The sequence below is a fragment of the Physella acuta genome, unplaced genomic scaffold, assembly GCF_028476545.2.
Source record: "Physella acuta isolate Inbredline_101_S28 unplaced genomic scaffold, ASM2847654v3 ptg001278l, whole genome shotgun sequence".
NCBI lineage: Eukaryota > Metazoa > Mollusca > Gastropoda > Physidae > Physella > Physella acuta.
In genome coordinates this window covers 277,131-302,359 of record NW_026732793.1, presented here as the reverse complement: position 1 = coordinate 302,359, position 25,229 = coordinate 277,131, and the positions used below count along the sequence as shown (strand labels likewise).

The 25,229-nt window shown below is 38.4% G+C and overlaps 1 protein-coding gene across 2 annotated transcripts in view; it reads left to right on the top strand.

The window, feature by feature from the left end:
• LOC131957917 (uncharacterized) overlaps positions 1 to 21,425 on the top strand; it is a 71,052-nt gene extending 49,627 nt beyond the window's left edge. The window contains exons 1-9 of one of the 2 annotated variants that reach the window (XM_059322760.1): positions 6,793 to 6,879; positions 9,070 to 9,380; positions 10,952 to 11,080; positions 11,267 to 11,480; positions 12,483 to 12,618; positions 16,969 to 17,093; positions 17,485 to 17,655; positions 18,603 to 18,836; positions 19,375 to 21,425. In XM_059322760.1, the coding sequence (XP_059178743.1) occupies positions 9,157 to 9,380; positions 10,952 to 11,080; positions 11,267 to 11,480; positions 12,483 to 12,618; positions 16,969 to 17,093; positions 17,485 to 17,655; positions 18,603 to 18,836; positions 19,375 to 20,193 (2,052 nt within the window). In that variant the 5' untranslated portion in view covers positions 6,793 to 6,879; positions 9,070 to 9,156 and the 3' untranslated portion in view covers positions 20,194 to 21,425. Of the gene's footprint in view, positions 1 to 6,792; positions 6,880 to 9,069; positions 9,381 to 10,951; positions 11,081 to 11,266; positions 11,481 to 12,482; positions 12,619 to 16,968; positions 17,094 to 17,484; positions 17,656 to 18,602; positions 18,837 to 19,374 lie in introns of those variants that run through there. The other variant, XM_059322762.1, reaches the window with a different exon arrangement.
• Positions 21,426 to 25,229: the final 3,804 nt, after the last annotated feature.

Genomic DNA, 25,229 nt, shown 5'->3' with positions numbered 1-25,229 from the left:
TCCCATTGTAGATGGTGGCCCTATATGGATGGTGGCCAAATGTGGATGGTGGCCCTATCTGGATGGTGGCCCTATCTGGATGGTGGCCCTATGTGGATAGAGGCCCTATGTGGATGGAGGCCCTATGTGGATGGTCTTCCTAAGTGGATGGTGGCCCCATGTGGATGGAGGCCCTATGTGGATGGAGGCCCTATGTCGATGGAGGCCCTATGTCGATGGAGGCCCTATGTGGATGGTCTTCCTAAGTGGATGGGGGCCCTCTGTGGATGGTGGTCCTGTGTGGATGGTGGTCCTGTGTGGATGGTGGTCCTATGTGGTTGCGGTCCCAATGTAGATGGGGGTCTATGTTAGTGGAGACTTGAGGATGGGGGCCTTATGTGAATTGACAGAACCTCTCCCCTTCCCCGCCCGGCAATATCGATCTGAAACCACGCAAAAATAATAAGGGTCAAAGTATCGAAGTATTATTATTAGCGATACTAGAGGTTGCATTGGGTGGGGGGGGGGGGGGGATACAGCAAACCGCAAGTAAACTAAGTAATCCAACTATCTTTCAAAACCTTTTTACTAGTTACAGTATAACATATTGATAGATAGTTTAACCGATACTAAAACAAAAAACAAAAATAACGCTTTCAACTTTTATCTGATTATGGGTTTAGTCAACAAATTAAACTGTATAATTTTTCCGGTCCAAGGTGTTAAAATGTGTTAATAAATAAACAGAATCAGGGAAGGCAAAAAACTGAAATAATGTCTTTTGTTTACGTTTAAGCCACAGTTCTAACGATAATTCCCCCCCCCCCCCCCATTTTTTTTTTTCAAAACGAAATTTTCCAAGTTTTTAAAATATTTTTTCCAGAAAATTCAAACATTTAACTGAATTTCTAGAATGGCTCCCCCAGCCAGTGGATACAGATAGCTTGATATCACACCCAGGAGGTGGTCGCTGGCAGAAGTCACGTGATTACGTTCGTGAGATAACTCCCTCGTGTTCAACGTAACGCAGTGAGAATTTCTTTCCCCACATAACTTGATTCTACCCCCCCCCCCCCCCCCATCCGCATTCACTCCCACACATACCCACACACTTGGCGTCATTTCCAACAGTTCGGGTGATAAGCAGGTCATGGAATGTGTGTGAGTGTGTGAGAGATAGTGAGAGGGATGCTTCACGTAAAATGCTTATGAGACGCTTTATAGTGGGCGTGAGACCATGTAATTTGTGTGAGGCCCGTTGTACTCTGTGTGTGTTTGTGTGTGTGTCCCTCTTTTTTGCGAGACGCTCTGATATATATGGGATTCAATGTAATAATGCGAAACCCTCTAATATGAGACCACATCTAAAATGTTATAGTCTCTTTAATATAGGAAAGCCTCCCTGTAGTAACTGTGAGACACCCTGTAATATATTTGAGACGCCCTTTAATATATGTGAGACGCCCTGTAATATATGTGAGACACCCTGTAATATATGTAAGACGCCCTGTAATATATGCAGTGCCGACGCCAGGTTATTTAGCGCCCTAGGCAACACTTATTAAAAGCGCCCCCCACCGTAATTTTTTTCGTGCCCCCGTATTATCAGAGGCGTAGCGACCCTTCCCTGCGCCCGGGGACAAACTTTCGATTTGCAACCCCCCCTCAAACTTTCGATTTGCAGCCCCCCCCCCCCCCTCAAATTTTTAATTTGTTTTTCCAACCCATTTTGGCGCCTCCTACGGACAGCGCCCTAGGCGACCGCCTAGTTCGCCTTATAGGTGGCGCCGGCCCTGAATATATGTGAGACACCCTGTAATATATGTGAGACGCCCTGTATTATATGTGAGACGCCCTGTAAGATATATGTGAGACGCCCTGTAAGATATATGTGAGACGCCCTCTTCTATATGTGAGACGCCCTGTAATATATATGAGACGCCCTGTAATATATGTGAGACGCCCTGTAATATATGTGAGACGCCCTGTAATATATGTGAGGCACCCTGTAATATATATGAGACGCCCCGTAATAATACCATACCACCACTCGCTCTCTCGATTTCAATGTAAATAATTGCCCGCCACGCGGACGGACCGGGCATATTTACCGGAGTTTTGTCCGGTCCCTTCCCTTTAGCCCTTTACATTCCATTCGATTGGGCAACAATGGGCAATGGTCGAGTTGTCATTTCTACTTTCTTTTTTTTTTTTTTTCAAATAAAAGAAACTGGGGCCTGGAGCCGTCTGAATAAGGATATGAAGACTAACGGTTTTATTAGTCGTGTCCTTTTACACGTTGCTAGGTTTCATAAATGGTGTTTTGGATGGGGGTTGGGGGAAAGAGGAATAGGGTGTAAGGGGATTAGATGATCGCCGTAGCGTTTTATTTTGACAAGATCTTTTTGAATGAAAACAGAGAACACACAGTAAGGAGATTGTGTATTCATCAACTTTTTACGAGCAGCTATCAAAGATAGCTATAGAAACAGATACGTAGTATACAATCCGAAATAAACATCTATATCTGCATCTGCATTAACATTAACATCAACATCAACATCAATATCCCCATCTTCATCTGCATCTGCATCTGTATCTACGTCTACGTCTACGTCTACGTCTACTTCTACGTCTACGTCTACATCTACATCCACATCTACATTAACATCTACATCCACATCTACATCCACATCCACATCCACATCCACATCCACATCCACATCCACATCCACATCTACATCTACATCCACATCCACATCCACATCTACATCCTTATCCACATCCTTATTCACATTCTTATCCACATCCTTATCCGCATCCTTATCCACACCGAAATCCACATCTGTATCCGTTGCCATATATAATTATACTACATGAATGTCGCTCTCTCTATATTTGGCGGTATTATACACACAGTCACTCTCTTTAAATTCCCGTATACTTCACATTATGGCTAGTTGGCTAAGGTGAGGCCTAATCACAGCTAAGGTAAACTGAGTTGGAATCAACTTTATAAACAGTACGTCTAAACCTCGCTATAAATGTTCATCAGAGGGAGGTTACACTTCAAGTATCGTCCAATGCATCATAAGGGGGTGGGCAAAGGGGGAGGGGGCAGTTGTTTAAGACATGAGCTGAATTTCTAAGGGGATCCGTTCTTTAAGGTAAGGAATGTGAGTTTTCCGTTTATGCAAGACACGTGAAAGTTTGAGGAATTTTTTTTTTTTTTACAAAGAAAAAAAAAAACAACAAAAATGCCGAGGGTCGTTCTACTGTTGTTGTTAGAGTGTTTCGCGAATACAGTTTTAGGCTTTAATGTGTGACGAGGTTTGTGTTCAAGAAGTTATGTGTGACGTAGTTGGTAGGATATAATTAATATGTGACACGATTTATGTGGAAAATATATGTGTTGTACTGTGTGTGTTAAAGCATTGTTGTGTGACGCGTTTTGTTTTGCATAAATTACTTAAGACGCGATTTGAGTTTTAGAAGTGATGTTTTACGCCAAGTGTGTTGTATAACTTATGAGTAACGCTGTTTATGTTGAAACCTTGAGGTGTGACACGATTCATGAAACATTTTAGCTCTTACGAGTGATGCAATTTGTGCTGTGATCACGTTTGCTTATTGTCTGAGATTTAAAAAAAAAAAAAAAACTTATCCAGTATATTTTAGCTGTTCAGAGTTGCACATGCGAAGGGCTTGTAAAACCCCACACAACACTCTTCATCCTAGATTGAATCGTGTCTCTGTGTTGAAATAGAGCGAGGAGAAGGGGTTGGGAGGGAAGTGAGAGAAGGAGGTAAACATTTTACAGCACTTTAACCCCACCATTGTTTTATTGATTTACATCGGCTGACCCAACCCCCCCCCCCCCTTTCCAACCTCCCCCCCCCCCACAACACACACATTGCACAGCTGACCTCGTTTCTATGTCGTCCGTCTGGTCAAGTGGTCACTGGGTTCTAAATTTATCTTCAATTCATGCAAGATGGAAGCGTGTGGACTCGGGGCAGACGAGAGTAAACAAAGCAACTTCCGGTTTTGCCATCAGAAATCGTTCCATCGAATTTGATGGCCCTTATTCTTAAAAACGAAAAAATATCCTACAAAGATAAGGCTTGATTCAAGCTATTTTATCATTTAAAATACTAACCGTTATTTATCAAAAAATTATTATTCTGCGTATCTTTCTCACTATTTTTTTTATTATTTGACTTTACGTAGATATATGGGTACGTATGTAATTTGTATTGTCACATGACTGTTGTGTGTTCATACAATATGACACTGACATGACAATTTGATTAACAACGTCCCCTATCAACAGATTCAACACACCTCTTTAAACAAAAAACCAATAGATCGATTTAAGCTAAAACGAATGGGCTAAGTTGGTCGTGGTCGATGGGACGTAATCACTACTGACAGATTTACCTAACAGATGTGTTATTTTATTTCTTATGTCAAGATTTCAATTATGTTTTAGTATGGTTGTCTCATTAAAATGCAAATGTCAAAAATAAAAAATAAAAATTAAGAGAAGATATACAAGTGTTTAACGTCAAACTGTAATCAAGGTTCGGTTTAGATCAGCGGTTCTTAACTTGGGTTTGAACGAACCCTAGGGGTTCTGTGAGTCACGTGTTTTACGATCGAATTAAGTCAGTGCGAACCATAGAACTATTAAGAAGGGTTCGGTGAATGCCAATATGAAACCAGAGGCACGTTATCGCCTCCCCCCCCCCCCCCCTCCCCACACCGAACGAATTGAAAATACAGAGCCTATTATATAGAAAATAAAATATCTTAAGCTTTAACCGATGTCAGTCGTCGTCGTGTACCCCTCCCCCCTCCCACCCCCGAAAGTTTCAATTGCCCCCCCCCCCCGCCCCAAAATGTCAGAAAGAAACACTGGTTCTTTGCCCACCATTTCCTACCTGCCTACTTGATTAAAATCAATATCAGCAGTGGAGAAAAAAAAAAACACACTTTACACGAATTTTCATACTCCAGAGCACGCTTACATGCAGTACTCAACTTCAGGTACTCTTAGCCCAACTGCACAGTTAACAGCACACAAAACAACAACAGCACGCTTTGAAGCATGGGCCCACATTTCCGTCGGAAACCAAAGTAGAATTTTCAATCAATAAACACAACAGCTGATGCTGCGGTTGACTTACTGTGTTAGAAAAGCTTAATGTAATTGTTTAACCAAGACAATAAACACCACAGATGATGCTGCGGTTGACTCACTGCGTTAGAAAAGCTTATTGTAATTGTTTAACTAAGAGCCCCAGAACATACATCGCTGCCAGGCATCTGCTTCCTACAATTCCTCTAACTCTACATTTTTTCCTAGTCTTTTTCTTTACTGAATTGTTTTATAAATTTCAGTATTTGAAGTATTGAATATAATACTGTCGCCTATAGTGTTAAGACTAGATACTGAAACCAGAGAGGCGTAGCGACCCCTCCCGGCGCCCGGGGACAAACTTTCAATTTGGCACCCCCCCCCATATATTTTTTATATTTATAATTCAAAACTGCAGCTAAAATTAGCTTTTTTTCAACCCATTTTGGCGCCCCTAGGGTCGTCGCCCAGAGACCCATATGTAGCTTCCCAGGGACCCCCCCCCCCCTCAAACTTTCGATTTGCACCCCCCCCCCCACCCTCAAACTTTCGATTTGCACCCTCCTTCAAACTTTCGATTTACACCTCTTAAAAGATTATTTTACACTCGAATTAATCACTTAATTAAGTGGAATAGTCATTTTTCTCTCTATATATTTTGCTATTTTTTGCCTTGGTGTCACCCCCCTAAATGGTGTCACCCGGTGCGGTGGGCATCCCCGCCCCCTCCCTCGCTACGCCACTGTATCAGCCTACAGGTTAACCTCCACTGCTCCCCCCTATTATTCCTAGTCACTCTGGATAATGGACACGAGCGAGAAAAGTCTCAAAGGTGTTTGAGAGGTGTATAAATTAATTTAAAATTCTTGCACGGCGTAGTTACAATTAATATGGTTATAAAATCCTGTCTGTCTGGTTTTTTTCGGACTTTATTAAAGATTGAATGTATTTGATGTTTATAATATTTTCGGTAACTAAATAAAAATTTAAAAAAAAAGCAAAAACAATTTGGTTTTCACGTGTAATGGCGACATAAACAATGGCATCCTGCTATTGGATAGGCCGCCATTGATTTTATTGTACACATTGTAAGCTAAAAATAGAAAACTAGGTCATGGGGTTTTAAATTTGCATATTTATTTAAAAACTTGATCTGCAAAGTTTTGTAAACAAATAGTTATCGATCACTAAGTTACTGTACAGCCAATCAATATTTGTCTTACGAAAGTGAAACATCCGGTTATAACTTAGGCTTGATGAAAATAAATAGAAATGTAGCCTTAAACTCAACAAATTATTTTCAAGTTCTCTGGATTTGCAACTTTTATAGCATTTATTCTAAAAATATAAAATTTCTAAATTAATTTTAGGCTTAAGTTTTTATTTTTTATTTTTTTTTACGGTCTAAATCTAAAAAGCATGTTTTTATTCCATGACAACAACATTATGGAAGGAATCTCGTCAACTCGCTCGCCTCCATTAAGTTCACAAATAATATCTGTTCCTTTTAACTAAAATTTTAACAAGCCATTAAAATAACATACTGCGCGCTCTGTGGCTTCCTGTTAGCTATTTGTAAACAAACCGCCGCGCACTTTCCTACACCGGAAGTGAACGGCTACGCAATTTCACATTTCAACTTGACTAACTGCAACGAATGCAGCAGAATTTAGATCTAGATCTAACTGGATAGTAAAGTAAAAGGACAGCTTTGTTGTTTGTGCTATCAACCGGACAAATAATTTTAAAGTTTATTACAGGTAGATCTTGATCTAGTTAATGGTTTATTAATTAGCGCTTAAGTAGTAAATTAGTATTATCAAGTCGAACTAGATCTAGAATTCTAGATCTATTTGTTTATGGATCGCGTAGCAGTCATCAAACTGCGTTTTAGGCGCCGGTTAAACTTTGCTTTTTAAAGCCATTTTTTATATGATTTTTTTAAGGGGCTTAGCCTTATTAATTAATGCCCTTTAAGGCACTTTAGGTAAAATCACGATATAGCGTCGGAAATTATTGGGTAATGTTCGTTGAGTTTCGGTAACATTCGTTACTGTAAACCATAGTTTATTTGACCGTTGAAAGATAAATAAAGTCAAGTGCATTAAATTAATGTTTTAACTTAATTTAACGTTTAACTGACAAAAAATTAGCAACAATTAGTAAATCTAAATATTATTAATGAATTCGAGTGTAGTAATTAATGTTTTTATTTTAAGAAACAGAAAAAACCTGCAGAAGATTTGCGACAACCAGCTCTAGATCTAGTTCTGTTAGTAAAATAAGACGATTAGATTTACTTAGGCCTAAGTTAAAAGTAGTAAGAAGAACTAGAATAATGTTTAGTAGCAGCAATAATTAGCACATACACTTAAAATAATTAGAAATATAAAATAATTAGCAAAACAGTATTTAAAATGCAACTAAAATCAATCCTTGCACATTTTTAAACATTATGTATTAAAAATAATATGGCGGCAAATAAATGATGGTTTACAGTATTTCCGGTGGTTTCCGGAACGGCTCGACTGACTACGCCATGGTTTTACTGTTTTTTACTGCTATACAGTTCCGGAATAATAACCGACGCTATATCGTGATTTTACCGCACTTTGAGCTAGGCAGAGCTTTCGCTTATTTATTATTCAGTTAGGGGTTTAGAATTTTATTTTAGAAATAAGGATCTAGACTCTAGTCTAAATGTAGATGCTAGCTAGAGTATTCTAGAATCTAGCTAGAGTAATATCGATCTAGATTTATCTAGATCTAGGTTCTATATTACTATAATATTATATTCTGAAAACGAAAAGTACGATTAGTTATATCAGCATCGGGTGTCGTTCGTAATTAATCATAGATCTGTTTACTCAAGTTTACTGTTCCACACGACGCTACGAGCTAAATATATTAGCACGCGCTTGAAGCGGGGTTGAAATCAGTCAATGGTCGAGTCGGTAAAGCTCATGGTTGCTAAACCGAAAGTCTCTAGACCGAACCCTCGGGCAGATGAGGCTCGTTAGCTGGGGACAGCCACTCTTCTAGGAGAGAAAACTCCAAAATCAAACAACTGCTGCGTGGTAGTTTGTTCTTGGTTGGACAAATGCTATGGAAGCAAATCCTAAAAGAAAATCAGGCTGAAATCGGAGTCAATGGCCTCAATGGCGCATAACCAGTTGACACGTATCCTTAATTGTGATGGAAGAGTTGTCGAGTCGGCAAAATCTCATGGTTGATAAATTCGAAAAAAGTTTCAAGTTCAAACCCTCTGGCAGATAAACCCCTTCCAACACTAAAATGTAAGAACGAAGAAGAAGAAGAAGTCAGTGGGGGACAACTGTAAATCCTACCACGGTTCTTGGCGCTACATTAAAATGTGAAACATGTTAATGTTGCTGTTGTTTGCTTGTATTGTTACCCTGGTTCTAACTCTTCTTACCCTAACCAGAGTTTCTTCCAGGCATCTCTTCGGGATGGGGGGGGGGGGGGGGGGCAGAGCCCCCCCGAAGAAAGTCTACTCCCCCCCCCCCCCCCGAACGAAATGAAATTTATATAGAAATATATACTTTTAATAGTGTCCGCCCCCCGAAGAAAGTCTACCCCCCTAACCAAATGAAATTTATATAGAAATATATACTTTTAACAGTGTCCGCCCCCTACCTGAAGAAAGTCTACCGCCCCCCCCCCCCCCCCCGAAAATTTCAAGTGCCCCCCCCCCCTACCTAACCCGTAGTCCTAGTCCTATTTCTGGGGATACCGATCCTCAACTACAGTTCTCTATGTGCGAATACAAAATTATGTTGAATCGATACGGACCTCTGATTGGTTTTAAATTTAAGTACGTCGTAATCAAATCACCAGGCTAACTAAACCATATAAACTGATTGATTTATCACTCACCCCACCCCTCCTTCCTTTTTTTTAACCTCCTCTTTTGTCGTCTGCTTCTACAGCCAAACACCATGCCCAGACACGGCAACGTACATGACCCAAGTTGACCCCTCTCAGAGATGGGCGATCGAAACTGACCACTCCAAGCCATGCGGTTTAGGGTTCTATTCAAGGTTTTCAAGAACTTAAGGGGACGTCAGCCGTGTCTACAACTTCGCAGTCTCTATAACCTGGGCGTGTTCTCCGCCCTTGCTGTCGTCATCATTGTTTACATTCTACTGTGGGACCAGGAACAAATCAAGCAGCTCAGGGTGTTAACGGCCGGTTGGAATTTCACTTCCTCTGACGTCACGCTCACCTACTGTCAAAAGAGGTTAGTTGTGTTGTCTTCAACTTCATTGTAAAAGCTAGAGGTACAGTTGTAGAGGTACAGTTGTAGAGGTACAGCTGTAGAGGTACAGTTGTAGAGGTACAGTTGTAGAGGTACAGTTGTAGAGGTACAGTTGTAGAGGTACAGTTGTAGAGGTACAGTTGTAGAGGTACAGTTGTAGAGGTACAGTTGTAGAGGTACAGTTGTAGAGGTACAGTTGTAGAGGTACAGTTGTAGAGGTACAGTTGTAGAGGTACAGTTGCAGAGGTACAGTTGTAGAGGTACAGTTGTAGAGGTACAGTTGTAGAGGTACAGTTGTAGAGGTACAGTTGCAGAGGTACAGTTGTAAAAGAAAAGAAAAAAAAAAGATAAAGAAAAAACGTGTATTGTCTTAGCCAGAAGCAGAAGACATAGGCCTAAACTCATTCCCTGTCTGCATATAGATCTCTAGACGTAAAGATTTCTAATTGTCCTTTCTAATGAAGTAGTATTTTTTAGCTCGGGATTTTAATTTCTATGAGGTATTTTACATTTTTGTTTATGTAAATTTAAGTGGATTAAAATCGTTCCATCATTTTAATTAATGTTTTAAAATTATTGATTTCGTTACTCTCTGTGTTAAATACAATTCACAATTCACATCCATAATATATCTAAATATGAATAATTATGATAGTCTTTTTTTTATCATTAGCTTGGCTCTGATTTAATTTAGGGTCGATTCAAAATATTATCGAGTAGCTAAAATGGGGTCATTCATAAATAAGGACACACCTATGGACGATTTTTACACTACCTCCCTATGGTCTCATCACAAAAAGCCAGACCCCCACTAAAATAGACGTAACACCTCAGCCTGCACCCCTCTCCCCCATCCTTAAAACTTCACCATTTTAGTTTTCTTTAAATATCGATTTCTTTCTAAAATAATAGCTAAAATTCGCGTTTTAGCATTGCTTTTTATAATACAATAGTGTGTCGTCACAATTTCTGAAACCCCCTTTTTCTGTGACGTCTTATATTGACGACCCCCCCCCCCACCCCTAGAGCGTGTATTTTGACCACAGAAAAAAAAACTCGTTTCTGTTAATGTTATCACTTTTACCGTATTCGAAGGGAATATTTTTCAATTCTAATCGGACTTGACTATTTATATGTATAGGAATCTTTTTAACTAGACTCATTGTGGTTGCAGTTGACTATTTAAATGTATAGGAATCTTTTTAACTAGACTCATTGTGGTTGCAGTTGACTATTTAAATGTATAGGAATCTTTTTAACTAGACTCATTGTGGTTGCAGTTGACTATTTAAATGTATAGGAATCTTTTTAACTAGACTCATTGTGGTTGCAGTTGACTATTTAAATGTATAGGAATCTTTTTAACTAGACTCATTGTGGTTGCAGTTGACTATTTAAATGTATAGGAATCTTTTTAACTAGACTCATTGTGGTTGCAGTTGGCTTACCCGTAGACGAAATAATTTGAGAAAACTCATTATGTAAGCCTAGCCTATACCTTGAACACTATAGTTTATGCATTAAATAATCATGTGTTTTTTTTTTTAAAACAGAAGACAGTTTTCAAACCAAACTAACGGGCTAGGTGACGTACACGAATCAACGAAACGCAGGCAAGGTCAACAATGTATTCATCCAGAACTGAATCCTTGCGACCCAACGATTGTACAATTCGATTACACGTAAGAATTACCAAAGGGAAATAACCCATTAAAATTATTACTCAAAACCTTTCTCCATTTATCTTTCTTTATTTCATCTTTATTTCCTTTACCAAATCTTGTTTCATTTCGTCGAAAATTTAATTTTTAATTAAATTTTATTTCATTTAGAATAATTTATCAAGAAATTTTTTTTTTAAATTTTAGGCTTGAAAATATCAGCTGTTCAGCCGCAGAAGAGAACTGGGTCTATGTGGATAATGGGACATTCAGGATATCAAAAGAAGCGAAGAAAAAATACGGCCTAATTACTTGTGAGTACGCTCCCCTGATCAGGGCAAAAGGCGATTTTACAGTGATGCTGGGAGAACACATTAAACCTATGTTGGATGGCACCCCCTTGGTCTCTGATTTTTTTAAGGTGAGTATTTGTTTGTTTTTTCTGCTTGAAACACAATGGTAATACAATCAATGCATTATGTAGGGCCTATCTGATCTAATGGTAAATATAATCAATGCATTATGTATCTGATCAAATGTTAATGCTATGATTATTTGATGTTTCCAGTGCACTGGGAGAAAAAGGTTTTGTTTCTTAACAATGTCAGAAAAAAAATGTAATAATGGAAATCCTACCATATTTTGTTTATCAGTATCAAATTTGGAATCAGGAATTTGAGATTAGGGTCAGTTGGGTAATAATTGCAGTTTGAGCCAGGGCTTGAATATTAAAACTCACATTTATGTAATTCTTATGAATTAATCAGGGAAGGCCTCTATATACTCTATAAATGTATTGAATTGGCTACATGGGCGACATGGCAATTTTCAGAGAGATAGATAGTTTGCCCGTATGTCTCTCATATTTGTCTATTTCTATAATAGGTTGCCTGTATTTCTTTTAAAGCTTCCCTGTATTTTTCTAATAGTTTGGTTTGTCTGTGTTGATGTAATAGAATAGGTTGCCAGTATTTCTTTACTAGGTTGCCAGTATTTCTTTACTAGGTTGCCAGTATTTCTTTAATAGGTTGCCAGTATTTCTTTAATAGGTTGCCAGTATTTCTTTAACAGGTTGCCTGTATCTCTTTTATAGGTTGCCTGTATCTCTTTTATAGGTTGCCTGTATCTCTTTTATAGGTTGCCTGTATCTCTTTTATAGGTTGCCTGTATCTCTTTTATAGGTTGCCTGGATCTCTTTTATAGGTTGCCTGTATCTCTTTTATAGGTTGCCTGGATCTCTTTTATAGGTTGCCTGTATCTCTTTAATAGGTTGCTTGTATTTCTCTAACAGGTTGCCTGTATCTCTTTTATAGGTTGCCTGTATCTCTTTTATAGGTTGCCTGGATCTCTTTTATAGGTTGCCTGGATCTCTTTTATAGGTTGCCTGTATCTCTTTAATAGGTTGCTTGTATTTCTCTAACAGGTTGCCTGTATCTCTCCATCTGGGAAACGCTACCATAGTGTACATGCAGGTGTTGCCTTCAATGCCACCCTTCACTCAAAGTACAAGCATGTTGTCAGCAAGAACAGAATCATGGGCTATGATGTTCTTATGTTTGGTAAGTCTTTAGCTAGAACACAATCATGGGCTATGATGTTCTTATGTTTGGTAAGTCTTAGCTAGAACAAAATCATGGGCTATGATGTTCTTATGTTTGGTAAGTCTTAGCTAGAACAAAATCATGGGCTATGATGTTCTTATGTTTGGTAAGTCTTTGGATTTATAAAAAAAATACCTGCCATCTGGCACATGAAGTAGAACTCATCTAACTAATTATAAATGCTGTGGGGGCAGCACTGTGCCTAATTAAGTTGCATACTCATTAGGACTTGATAGACTCTGGGATACACTAGGACTAAGACAGAAAGCCACACTTCAGACTTTTACCATAGCAATGTATCTCTTGGCTCATGTCACATTACTAAGAAATATCAACACACTATGAAATGTATGGGCTATAATGTCAAAACACAGGATCAATCTTTCCCTCTATGTAAGCTTATTCAGTGTCTTCAAGAATACTAGGTGAAATATATCTGGAATAAAATGCAGTAATATTTGTCTAGTCCATCTCTACTTTTGTGTATTTACTGTGTAAAATCCATTAGGTATAATAATACACCTACTTTTGTTTCTTGAAACTATTTTATATTAAACTAGGCATACTGCCTAGCTTCGCTTAGGTTTTAAAAACATTTGAGAATTTGAATACTGATGGATTGGGTGTGGAGTGCTTTAATAAGTTTAATTTAAACAGTAATGCTAATTTTAGAAAATAATGTTTTTGTTCGTCATTTACATTCCGTTCCAGGAGAATTTCTGGAAAGTACGCAATGTATAAGTAAAATGGAATTAGAACTACACAGGTTTCGTGAACAGTATATCTCATAGTTTATATTACACTGCCTTTTGAAATTAATTAATTAATTTAATTAGGTTACTTAACTTAATTAACAACTCAATTTTGTACTAAAACAAATGCTATACTTCGTCATTTTCTGTTTCTGTTTAAAATAGTATACAATTATTTGAAAAAAAAATAATTTCAAAAACGTTACCTCCCTTGAAAACTGAACGTATGACGTATGTCATTGTTTACTTATATTGTTTGCTTATATAAGAAATTACGTTATATGAACATATTTAACGACTATAATGGCTGTTTCCGACGGGATTAAAGTTTTTTTGTTAGCCTCCAGGGTCGGTCTACGACGTCACATAATATTAAGGGGATCGTTCGTCAATTTATTTATATATATATCTCATATAAGGAGAATTTCACTCAAGATCATCTTTTAGCCCTCGTCGAGGGCTTTGAGTCTGACCAACAGTTTTTCCATACGGCCTAGTCATCTATATTAGTGTATGCAAAAACTTAGCATGATGTACAGACATTAAGTAACCTAAAAATTGTGTTAAAATTTCCCTGTTTTTCCCATAAAATATATAGATTATATAGGGAAATACAACTGGTCAGTTTTGACCGCTTTACGAAGTTTTCCCAGATATGCCGAGTTTTTTGTGACACCCCTAGGTGTTCTTCTACCACCTCACAAAATATCAAGGGGGGTCGTCGGAGGAAATTTTTTTTCGTAATAGAGCTCATATAAAGAGAATTTCACTTGCGGTCACTTTTTAGCCCTCGTCGAGGGCTTTGAGTGTAACCGACAGTTTTCCTTAAAGGTCAAGCCATTGACCTAGGAGCATGCAAAAAATTAGCCAGATATACTGAGCTTAAGTACCCTAAAGTCTGCGTTGAAATGACCCTCTGTTTTTCCCATAAAATACAAAGATTATATAGGGAAATACAACTGGTCAGTTTTGACCGCTTTACGAAGTTTTCCCAGATATGCCGAGTTTTTTGTGACACCCCTAGGTGTTCTTCTATTACCTCACAAAATATCAAGGGGGGTCGTCGGAGGAAATTTTTTTTCGTAATAGAGCTCATATAAAGAGAATTTCACTTGCGGTCACTTTTTAGCCCTCGTCGAGGGCTTTGAGTGTAACCGACAGTTTTCCCTAAAGGTCAAGCCATTGACCTAGGAGCATGCAAAAAATTAGCCAGATATACTGAGCTTAAGTATCCTAAAGTCTGCGTTGAAATTACCCTCTGTTTTTCCCATAAAATACAAAGATTATATAGGGAAATACAACTGGTCAGTTTTGACCGCTTTACGAAGTTTTCCCAGATATGCCGAGTTTTTTGTGACACCCCTAGGTGTTCTTCTATTACCTCACAAAATATCAAGGGGGGTCGTCGGAGGAATTTTTTTTTCGTAATAAAGCTCATATAAAGAGAATTTCACTCGCGGTCACTTTTTAGCCCTCGTCGAGGGCTTTGAGTGTAACCGACAGTTTTCCCTAAAGGTCAAGCCATTGACCTAGGAGCATGCAAAAAATTAGCCAGATATACTGAGCTTAAGTATCCTAAAGTCTGCGTTGAAATGACCCTCTGTTTTTCCCATAAAATACAAAGATTATATAGGGAAATACAACTGGTCAGTTTTGACCGCTTTACGAAGTTTTCCCAGATATGCCGAGTTTTTTGTGACACCCCTAGGTGTTCTCCTACCACCCCACAAAATATCAAGGGGGGTCGTCGGAGGAAATTTTTTTTCGTAATAGAGCTCATATAAAGAGAATTTCACTCGCGGTCACTTTTTAGCCCTCGTCGAGGGCTTTGAGTGTAACCGACAGTTTTCCCTAAAGGTCAAGCCATTGACCTAAGAGTATGCAAAAAATTAGCCAAATATACTGAGCTTAAGTACCCTAAAGTCTGCGTTGAAATGACCCTCTGTTTTTCCCATAAAATACAAAGATTATATAGGGAAATACAACTGGTCAGTTTTGACCGCTTTACGAAGTTTTCCCAGATATGCCGAGTTTTTTGTGACACCCCTAGGTGTTCTCCTACCACCCCACAAAATATCAAGGGGGGTCGTCGGAGGAAATTTTTTTTCGTAATAGAGCTCATATAAAGAGAATTTCACTCGCGGTCACTTTTTAGCCCTCGTCGAGGGCTTTGAGTGTAACCGACAGTTTTCCCTAAAGGTCAAGCCATTGACCTAAGAGTATGCAAAAAATTAGCCAAATATACTGAGCTTAAGTACCCTAAAGTCTGCGTTGAAATGACCCTCTGTTTTTCCCATAAAATACAAAGATTATATAGGGAAATACAACTGGTCAGTTTTGACCGCTTTACGAAGTTTTCCCAGATATGCCGAGTTTTTTGTGACACCCCTAGGTGTTCTCCTACCACCCCACAAAATATCAAGGGGGGTCGTCGGAGGAAATTTTTTTTCGTAATAGAGCTCATATAAAGAGAATTTCACTCGCGGTCACTTTTTAGCCCTCGTCGAGGGCTTTGAGTAAGACCGACAGGTCTGCCCTACGGTCAAGCCATTTACCTATAAACATGCCAAAAATTAGCCAGATGTAAACAGGGTAAGTGCCCTAAAATCCGTTTTGAAATGACCCTCTGTTTTTCCCATAAAATACAAAGATTATATAGGGAAATAAGACTGGTCAGTTTTGACCCATTTCCCGATTTTTCCCGGACATGGCGAGTTTTTTGTGACACCCCAAGGTGTTCTCCTACCACCTCACAAAATCTCAAGGGGGGTCGTCGGAGGAAATTTTTTTTCGTAATAGAGCTCATATAAAGAGAATTTCACTCGCGGTCACTTTTTAGCCCTCGTCGAGTGCTTTGAGTCAAACCGACAGGTCCGCCCTACGGCCAAGCCATTGACCTATAAGCATGTCAAAAATTAGCCAGATGTAAACAGGGTAAGTGCCCTAAAATCCGTTTTGAAATGACCCTCTGTTTTTCCCATAAAATACAAAGATTATATAGGGAAATACGACTGGTCAGTTTTGACCCATTTCCCGATTTTTCCCGGACATGGCGAGTTTTTTGTGACACCCCAAGGTGTTCTCCTACCACCTCACGAAATTTCAAGGGGGGTCGTCGGAGGAAATTTTTTTTCGTAATATAGCCCATATAAGGCGCCGGTCAGTCGAGGTCAGTTTTGACCCCCTCTCCGTAGACTTTTCGGCAAACCGTCACCGGCCTTCGTGTTCTATTGCCCGAAGGCACCATCGTGCCAAATTTGACGCGCCTGCGGCGCCGGGAAGTGCCCTATCGGGCACTTGACCACTTTGCTTTATATATATAGATTCTTTTAAATTAAAAAATAATAATTGGTTTAATAATAAATAACCTAATAGGCAGTTTTTTTAAAAAAATCCAGTGTTTATCTTATGAATATCTCCACTTTTATTACTATCATTATTACTCATGAGAATTAAGATTTATAATAAGACTTTATCCAATAAGTAATTTCCAATTTTACTGTCATCTTTTGACCTGTGATGTCCAGAAAGTTAATTAAAAATTTTAATTGTACAGGATTTGACTCGACATCCAGGATGTCTTGGTTGAGGAACCTACCAAAGACCAGAGACTACTTCATCAACACTTTAGGAGGTCTGGAATTAGAGGGTTACAACATTGCAGGTGATGGGACAGTTCAGGTATGTCTTTCTGGACAGATCAGCTGTGGTTTGCTCTGTTCTACTGGTCTCTTCTTAGCGGCACTCTTTAGCATTGAACCAAATTTTGATCAAGTCATTATATATACATATATATATATATAAATATACATATATACATAAATATACATATATATATGTATATAAATGTATGTATATATATATATATATATATATATATATGTATATATACATACATACATACACATACATATATATTTTTGTGTTATTTATGTTGCATATTTACGTATTCTCTTTCAATATGGGCCATTAACATTAAAAGCTTTTAATGTCCTATTTAGAACTATTGTGTTTTACTATTTACCATTCAGTTGATTAAGTTAGGTTAAAGCAGTTGTTCATTATTTTACAGGCTTTACTCCCAATCCTTGCTGGGAACATGGAAGCTGACCTTCATCAAGCAAGAAGAGGTTTCATGGGGGCCTCGGAGGTGGATGACTTCCCTTGGATATGGAAACAGTTTCATGACTCAGGCTATGTAACAGCTTGGGGGGAGGACATGTCACATACTGGCACTTTTCAAGTAGGTTCTATGTCACATACTGGCACTTTTCAAGTAGGTTCTATGTCACATGGGGGGGGAGGACATGTCACATACTGGCACTTTTCAAGTAGGTTCTATGTCACATACTGGCACTTTTCAAGTAGGTTCTATGTCACATGGGGGGGGAGGACATGTCACATACTGGCACTTTTCAAGTAGGTTCTATTTCACATACTGGCACTTTTCAAGTAGGTTTTATGACACATCGGGGTGGGGGTGGGGCATGTCTCATACTGGCACTTTTCAAGTAGGTTCTATGACATACTGGCACTTTTCAAGTAGGTTCTATGTTACATGGGGAGGGGGGGGATATATGTCCCACTCTGGCACTTTTTAAGTAGGTTCTAAATATCAACATGGAGGGAGGGGGTGGGGCGACCTTCTTGAGAATACCCCTGTATGTTCTCTACAACCTTGTGACAAACCTGTACCCAGAGGCATAGCGACCCTTCCCCGGCGCCCGGGGACAAACTTTCGATTTGCACCCCCTCTTGCACCCCCCCTCAAACTTTCAATTTGGTGACCCCCTAAGGTCGGCGCCCGGGGACATATGTCGTCGTCCCCTCATTTGCACCCCCCCCCCCCCGCTCCCCCATCGAACTTTTCATTTGCACCTCCCCCACCCCCTCGCTTTCAAAACTTTCAATTTGGCGCCACCCCTAAGGTCGGCGCCCGGGGACATGTGTCCCCCCCCCTTTCTATGCCTCTGACTGTAGCCACCCCATGACCTCACTGCCAAAACCTGGTAACCTTCATAAAATATGACCACAATGCAACCTCTCTGAATACTCTACAACCTTCATATAACAACCCCACCTCTGTCTTCTGACAACCTTTTACGACCAACATCTGACCTTCCACCAATGATACACCTTGTTTAAAACCATTTCAAATCACTAAAAAAAAATCACATCTATTTCACACAGCTTCGCCTGAAAGGTTTCAAACAGCAACCCACTGACCACTCAATGAGAACGTATTTCCTGTCTGCTGAACCCATGTATTCAAAATTCCTTCCCTGGTGCATTGGCTCAGAGCGGCGCCAAGACCGGTTCTTTAACTGGTTCAGAGATGTCTTCCACATGTATCAGATGAAACCAAAGTTTGTCTTTGGGTTCCATTCAGAGTATAGCCATTCGGACAATAATAACTTAAAACAGGTGAGTCGTAAAAAACACACTTTATAGACAATTTAAAAAAAAAAAACTTGTCAAATGTATCAGACTAGATGTATAAGATAAAACCGTGTTCAATGTAACTAGTTAATTGGATCAGTCTTAAGCTGACCCAATTAGTCTGATAGACTAGTTCAATCACCTTATAGAGTATGTGTTATGGTAATTCAAGTACACCTATTTAGTCTTATAGAAAGTCAATCACAATAAAGAATAATGTTGAATTCTAATACAAATAATTCAACTACTCTCAAGCCTATAAACATATGTTAACCAATCAAAATATAAAAAAATTGTAAAAAATAAAAGTAAAAAACAAAAATAAAGGAGAGGATTGTAGGTAAATGAGGCCAGATTTTTGTATCAAAGTTGCAAAATATTCAAATTGATTTACTTTTAATAAATTTGCATTTTGTTGTTTTTTATTCAGCTGTCCTTCTCTTGACTTTGTATCTCTTAAAGGGCTATTTACTCCTAGTTATTTCAAAGAAAGTACATGCTTAAACTGTTGTTTTGTTTTCAGATGGACCAAACTTTATTAGACTTCCTCACCCATCTGCAGTCTAACTCTTATCTAGACAATGCTATACTCATCTTAATGGCAGACCATGGTGCCAGGTTCAGTAACATCAGGACGACGCCACAAGGGAAGATAGAAGAACGAATGCCTTACTTTTCTTTTAGGTTTCCACCCTCGTTTAAACAACGCTTCCCGCAAGAGTTAGAACATTTCAAAACCAACCTGAAGAGGCTTACAGGCCCTTTTGATATTCATGAAACATTCCACCATATGCTAGATTTAGATAGCCCACCTAAAGATCACACGCTTAAGAGGGGTATGAGCTTGTTCCGGGAGGTGCCCAAATCTAGAACCTGCGCTGAAGCTGGGATTGAGACTCACTGGTGCGCATGCTTGAACTGGCAAACAGTTGATCAACAGGAAACCATACAAAAACTCAGCAATGTTGTTATCAAAGCCATCAATGACATGCTGTCTAAGGTCAAAAGTCAGTGTGCACTACTCGAAGTCAAGGCCGTGTCACAAGTTCTTCAGATAGAGGTCAACAAAGACATGCTGAAGTTTAGGAAGAGTCTGGACATCCACGGTGACAAGCCGGACCTGAGCGACTCCATGACCTCTGAGTTTGAGTACTTTCAGATCACCCTGGAGACGACCCCTGGAGGGGGTCTCTTTGAGGCCACGGTAGAACATTCCTTGCTGAGCCATGAGATGAAGGTCAGTGAAAAGCAGATCAGTCGCATCAACAAGTATGGTGATGCACCCAAGTGTATTGAGAAAACCTTCCCCCACTTGAGGCCTTATTGTGTTTGTCTGAAGTAATTGATGATTTGTCTTATATCTGGATGAGAGTATGTTATATTTATTACATTATTATTTTATTTATTTGGATAGTTTAAATAAAAATCACACTAATGTATAAGTAGCCTATGTATATATCAATACAGGTGTTTATATTGATAAATAAATTTATATATATTTATTTACTTATCACATTCACGTAAGCTACACATATTATGCCAGTCACCTAAACATCTTATAAGATACAGGGGGGAGCGCATAATTCCACCACTAATGATACACTACAAAATCTCTAGCACTTGACTCCAGACATACCACGACTACATCGCTTGAAAAATTGCTCCTTAAACTTGTATTTTTTTTTGTATACTGCTTCTGATAAACCAAAGATTCGTTGCAACACTTTTGGTTCATATTATTTTATGGAAATGCATTAAATATTTTCCTGTATATAAATATGTCTTTCATTTGATGATTTTTAAGTGAACATCCTTTGAAAGCTGTTAAACATTAATTAATGACAAATTTTTTCCTGATTTAAGATTTTTATGAAACATGATATGGTTCTCAATATTTTTGTCAATTAATATTAAAGTATTTTCATTTTCTAAAAGATGTAGTTATTTCTTTATTTACAAGTTATTAAAAATTCTCCATTTCCTGTTGTAAAATAACTATCATGACATGATTTACAGTAACAGGTTTTTTTCTTGACTTTGTTTGAGCTATTTGCCAGTGCATTAATTTCTATTTTGTTTAAATATTTAACTCCTATGTTTTTCATTGAATGTTTAACATTTGAATGAGGGTGATTGTTGAACATTATTTTGAAAAAATTGGAAACGTACAAATATTTTAGGGTAAATATAAAACATTGCTTGGTATAGAAATGAGGCTCCACACTGATAAGTAAGTCTAATTAGTTATTCTTTTGAATTCATTTGTTCAACAAAATGTTAAAAAAAAAATATTACTAACACATGTAGATCAATTTTGACAATCGTAGTGTGTTTCTTTTATGGTGACAAAATATTAAGTTATAACTATTGAGTAAGATTGTGTGTGTATTAAAGCTAAATTATTTTGATGGGATGAAAGATATATTTTTGTTGGCTAAAAACCAAATGTCTTACATTAAGATATTTGTAAATCTTTTTGAAGAGAATGATTCAATTGACCACCCTTTTGATTACAATTATATGCGCCTGTGTTCTCAATAAAATGAAAGCATTCATGTGATGATTCATTTTTGCATAGCAATTTTTGAATAATTAAAATTTAATCTAATACTTTGAAATTTTTTTGTATTTGTTCATGTTTTTTCTTTAGTGTGTGTAAAAGTGCATAACAAAATATAGGCAACAAACTGTCAGTGAAAAATGTCAACATGATAAGCTATATGGGACAAAACACACCATTACTAGGTCTATCCAGTTTTGTTATACAATACTATTATTAGCATTATTATTCTAGTAAAACAATAAATATGAAATAAGTTGGAAATAAATTACATTATTGATATTCATGAAAACCACTGATTTAAATTAAATTCAACAAGAAAAAACTTTCTTTTTAATGATCCGGTTCTTTAAACATAATTTCGATGAATTTTTTTTTATCCATGCTTAGGACCGTACACCAAATGACGCAACATCCCTGCCCCCACAACGTAAAAATCTGTCTACCTACTTCCTATAATGACGCCAGATTAGCTGACAACCACCCTAGTTTCTATTTAATATGGGAAATAACCAAGCTAAGCTATTTTGCTGAAAATATTAATGAAGTTGTTTCTCTTTGTAAGAAAAAAAACGGAGAAGACATGTTGAATTAAATTCTTCATACATTTTCTTAATACTTTACAAAACAATTGTTAAAATTAAAAACAAATAAAAACCTCAGATTAAAATAAATAAAATTAGAACACCCTTTTTAAAAATGAATAAGTTGACTTGCATCCCTTCTCACACTGTCACAAATACCGGAATGCACACTAAAAATAAACGCACCTTTTGAAATTGGGAAAAGCCATGTTCTTAAAAAAAAAAAATGAAATTGACAAAAGTGGTCAGCAATAATGATATACTTTTCCTTGTTCTGTCATTTACGATATCTAAAAGTAAGTATTTAATATTACTACTTAAAATAAAAGCCCATGTGATTTAAATAAAACTATGTTGTATATACCTTTAAATATTCTAAAGCTTAATACACTGTAGATCTAATTAGCTTTTCTCGATATTCGAATACTTTTTTATTTAAAATTTTATAATACAGATCTAGACTTGATCTAGATCTATAATTATACATCTTTCTTGAAACACATTTTAAAGTTTCTTTAAGACAAAAATAGTGTTCATTTTATTTTATTTAAACAAAAAATAATATTCTTTCCTAAAATCATAACATAAGACGAAGTTAGTCAGACAGTGTACTATCGACCAACTATTTATTTCCTTTTTAAGACCTGGTCTCACATGTGAAATATAGAGCGTATGTAATAGAAGCTGGGTGTGGCTATACACTCAAGCAGGGGTACATTATAGAGGCACTGTAATGAGAGTCAGTGTAAAGATATTGAAGAGCTACAGAACGAAGGTGCTAGGACTTGTGGGGGTGCTGGTACAAGCGCTGTAATGAGAGTCGCTGTAATGAGAGTCAGTGTAAAGATATTGAAGAGCTACAGAACGAAGGTGCTAGGACTTGTGGGGGTGCTTGCCCTGGTCAACCACTACATCCACCTGTTGGTGGAGGACCACGCCACACAGTACCAGATGGCTGGGGCTGATACCAGGGTACAGGAGCCTTTAACCTTCTGTCAGAGGAGGTAATGTTTTTCTGTTGAAGGGGGGGGGGGGGGGCGTCACATAGTGGAGAGGGGGTCTGTCAGAGGAGGTAATGTTTTCTAATTGGGGGGTGGGGTGTGTGTTACATAGTCAGATTGTGAGAGGGCCCTGTCAATGGAGTTAATATATTCTTATTGGGGGTCATATAGTGGTGGGGTCTGTCAAATGAGGTAATCCTTTCTAATAGGGGAAGGGGAATGTTTTTCTGTGTGTGTGGGGGGGGGGGGGGTTTGCACATGATGTTAGGGATGGGGGGGGGGACATAGTGGGAGGGCTCTGTCAGAAGAGTTAACCTTTTTCTGTGTTGTGGGGGGGGGGGGGGCACATGGTGTTAGGGGTGTGGGGGTCAGATAAGTTAATGTTTTTCTGTGGAAGTGGTTTTTTATAAGAGGTAACGTTTTTTCTTGAGGGGGGGGGGGGTGTTTTGGACTGGGGGGGGGGGGGTCTATTAGAGGAGGTAACGTTTCACTGTGCCGGGTCATATAGAGTCAGGGGCGGGAAGGTCATTTTTTTTTAGAATAGTGTACAAATAGTGTACGAGTTTCTTCATTAATCTCCGTGTGGACTATATATTAAGGTTACAAGGTGGCCAGGCTACAGCGAGCTACGACAGGTTGACTGAGATGAACTCATCCAGGAAGACAATGGATGGACAGGTGTGTCAACATCCACAGCTGGATCCATGTGATCCACAAGTTCTACCCTTCGATTACTTGTAAGTGGTCAGTGGGTGGTTGATTTTTTAAAGTCAAACTCAATTGTTTGATCAGTTTTACAGGTTTTTTTATTCATTTGTTAAAATCTATCACACATTTTCCCCAGTTTGCAGGGCTTAAGTTATTACTTAAAATTCGTTAGTTTTGTCCAGATTTAGAGTGAATTATTTCTTTAACGTAACTTATGACAGTTTTACAGTATTTGTAAAAAAGGTACCTTCAAAACAATGATAGTCACATCACGATTCTATCTGACTGAATGTTTTTATCGAACGCCGCCTAGTTCCATATATTTAATAATGTGGTTACATTGTGGATCAGACGAATGCTGTAGTCTAGTTCAGTGGCGTAGCGAGGTCGGGTGTCACCCCCCAGAGGCGTAGCGACCCTTCCCTGGGACAAATTTTCGATTTGCACCTCCCCCCCCTCAAACTTTCGATTTACACCCCCCCCCCCCACTCAAACTTTCGATTTGCACCCCCCTCAAGTTTTTCTCTATATATTTTGCTATTTTTTGCCTTGGTGTCACCCCACCTAAATGGTGTCACCCGGTGCGGTCCGCACCCCCCCCCCCCCCTCGCTACGCCTCTGGTCTAGTTTATTTTAAAAACTGCTATATTTTAAAAATTTCTCGATTACTTTGTACTTACCACAGCGTCCATCCTGTCAACTGTTCCAAGGCCGATGACAACTGGGTGTATGTAGACAACGGAACTTTCAGAATTTCCAGGAAAGCTCTGGCCAGGTATGGCGACATCACCTGTGATTACGTGTCTGTGGAGAGAGGTGAGACAGACTTTGACGTGATGGAGGGCGAGCTGATAGAAGACATCAAAGACGGCTCTCCGATCACGTCAGATTTCTTTAAGGTAATGGTATGACACAGGTTTAATAAGTTTATCTTCTCGACCCACTTTTTGTACAGCTATTTCGTTTTTGATTAAAATTTATCAGATTCTGATATAATTGACTCTGAAGACAACGCAAGAATATCTAAGTTGCTATCAAATTAGATATTAAATGTATCATTGATAAATAAAGTTAAGGATTATTAATTAAATCCGAGTATTTAAAAACTTATTATTATAATTTAAAAGAAAATGTTTTATATTTAACCACCGCACCGGGTGACACCATTTAGGGGGGTGACACCAAGGCAAAAAATAGCAAAATATATGGAGAAAAATGGGGGTGCAAATCGAAAATTTGAAAGTTTGTCCCCGTGGAAGGGTCGCTACGCCTCTGGGGAGTGACACCATTGCGTGCCGCACCGGGTGACACCCGACCTCGCTACGCCACTGAACATGTCGTGATACACTAAGGCATAATAAACTACATATTACTCTACGTAAATACAAAAAAAAATCTAGCTACTTACTAGCAATCACTTAAGTAAGACTAGGAGCAGCTTGTTTCAAGACCATTTCGCTGCTACTATTTCGAAAACTTACGAACGACAACAGCTGTCTAAAGTCAATAAATCCAAGAAAGGCAA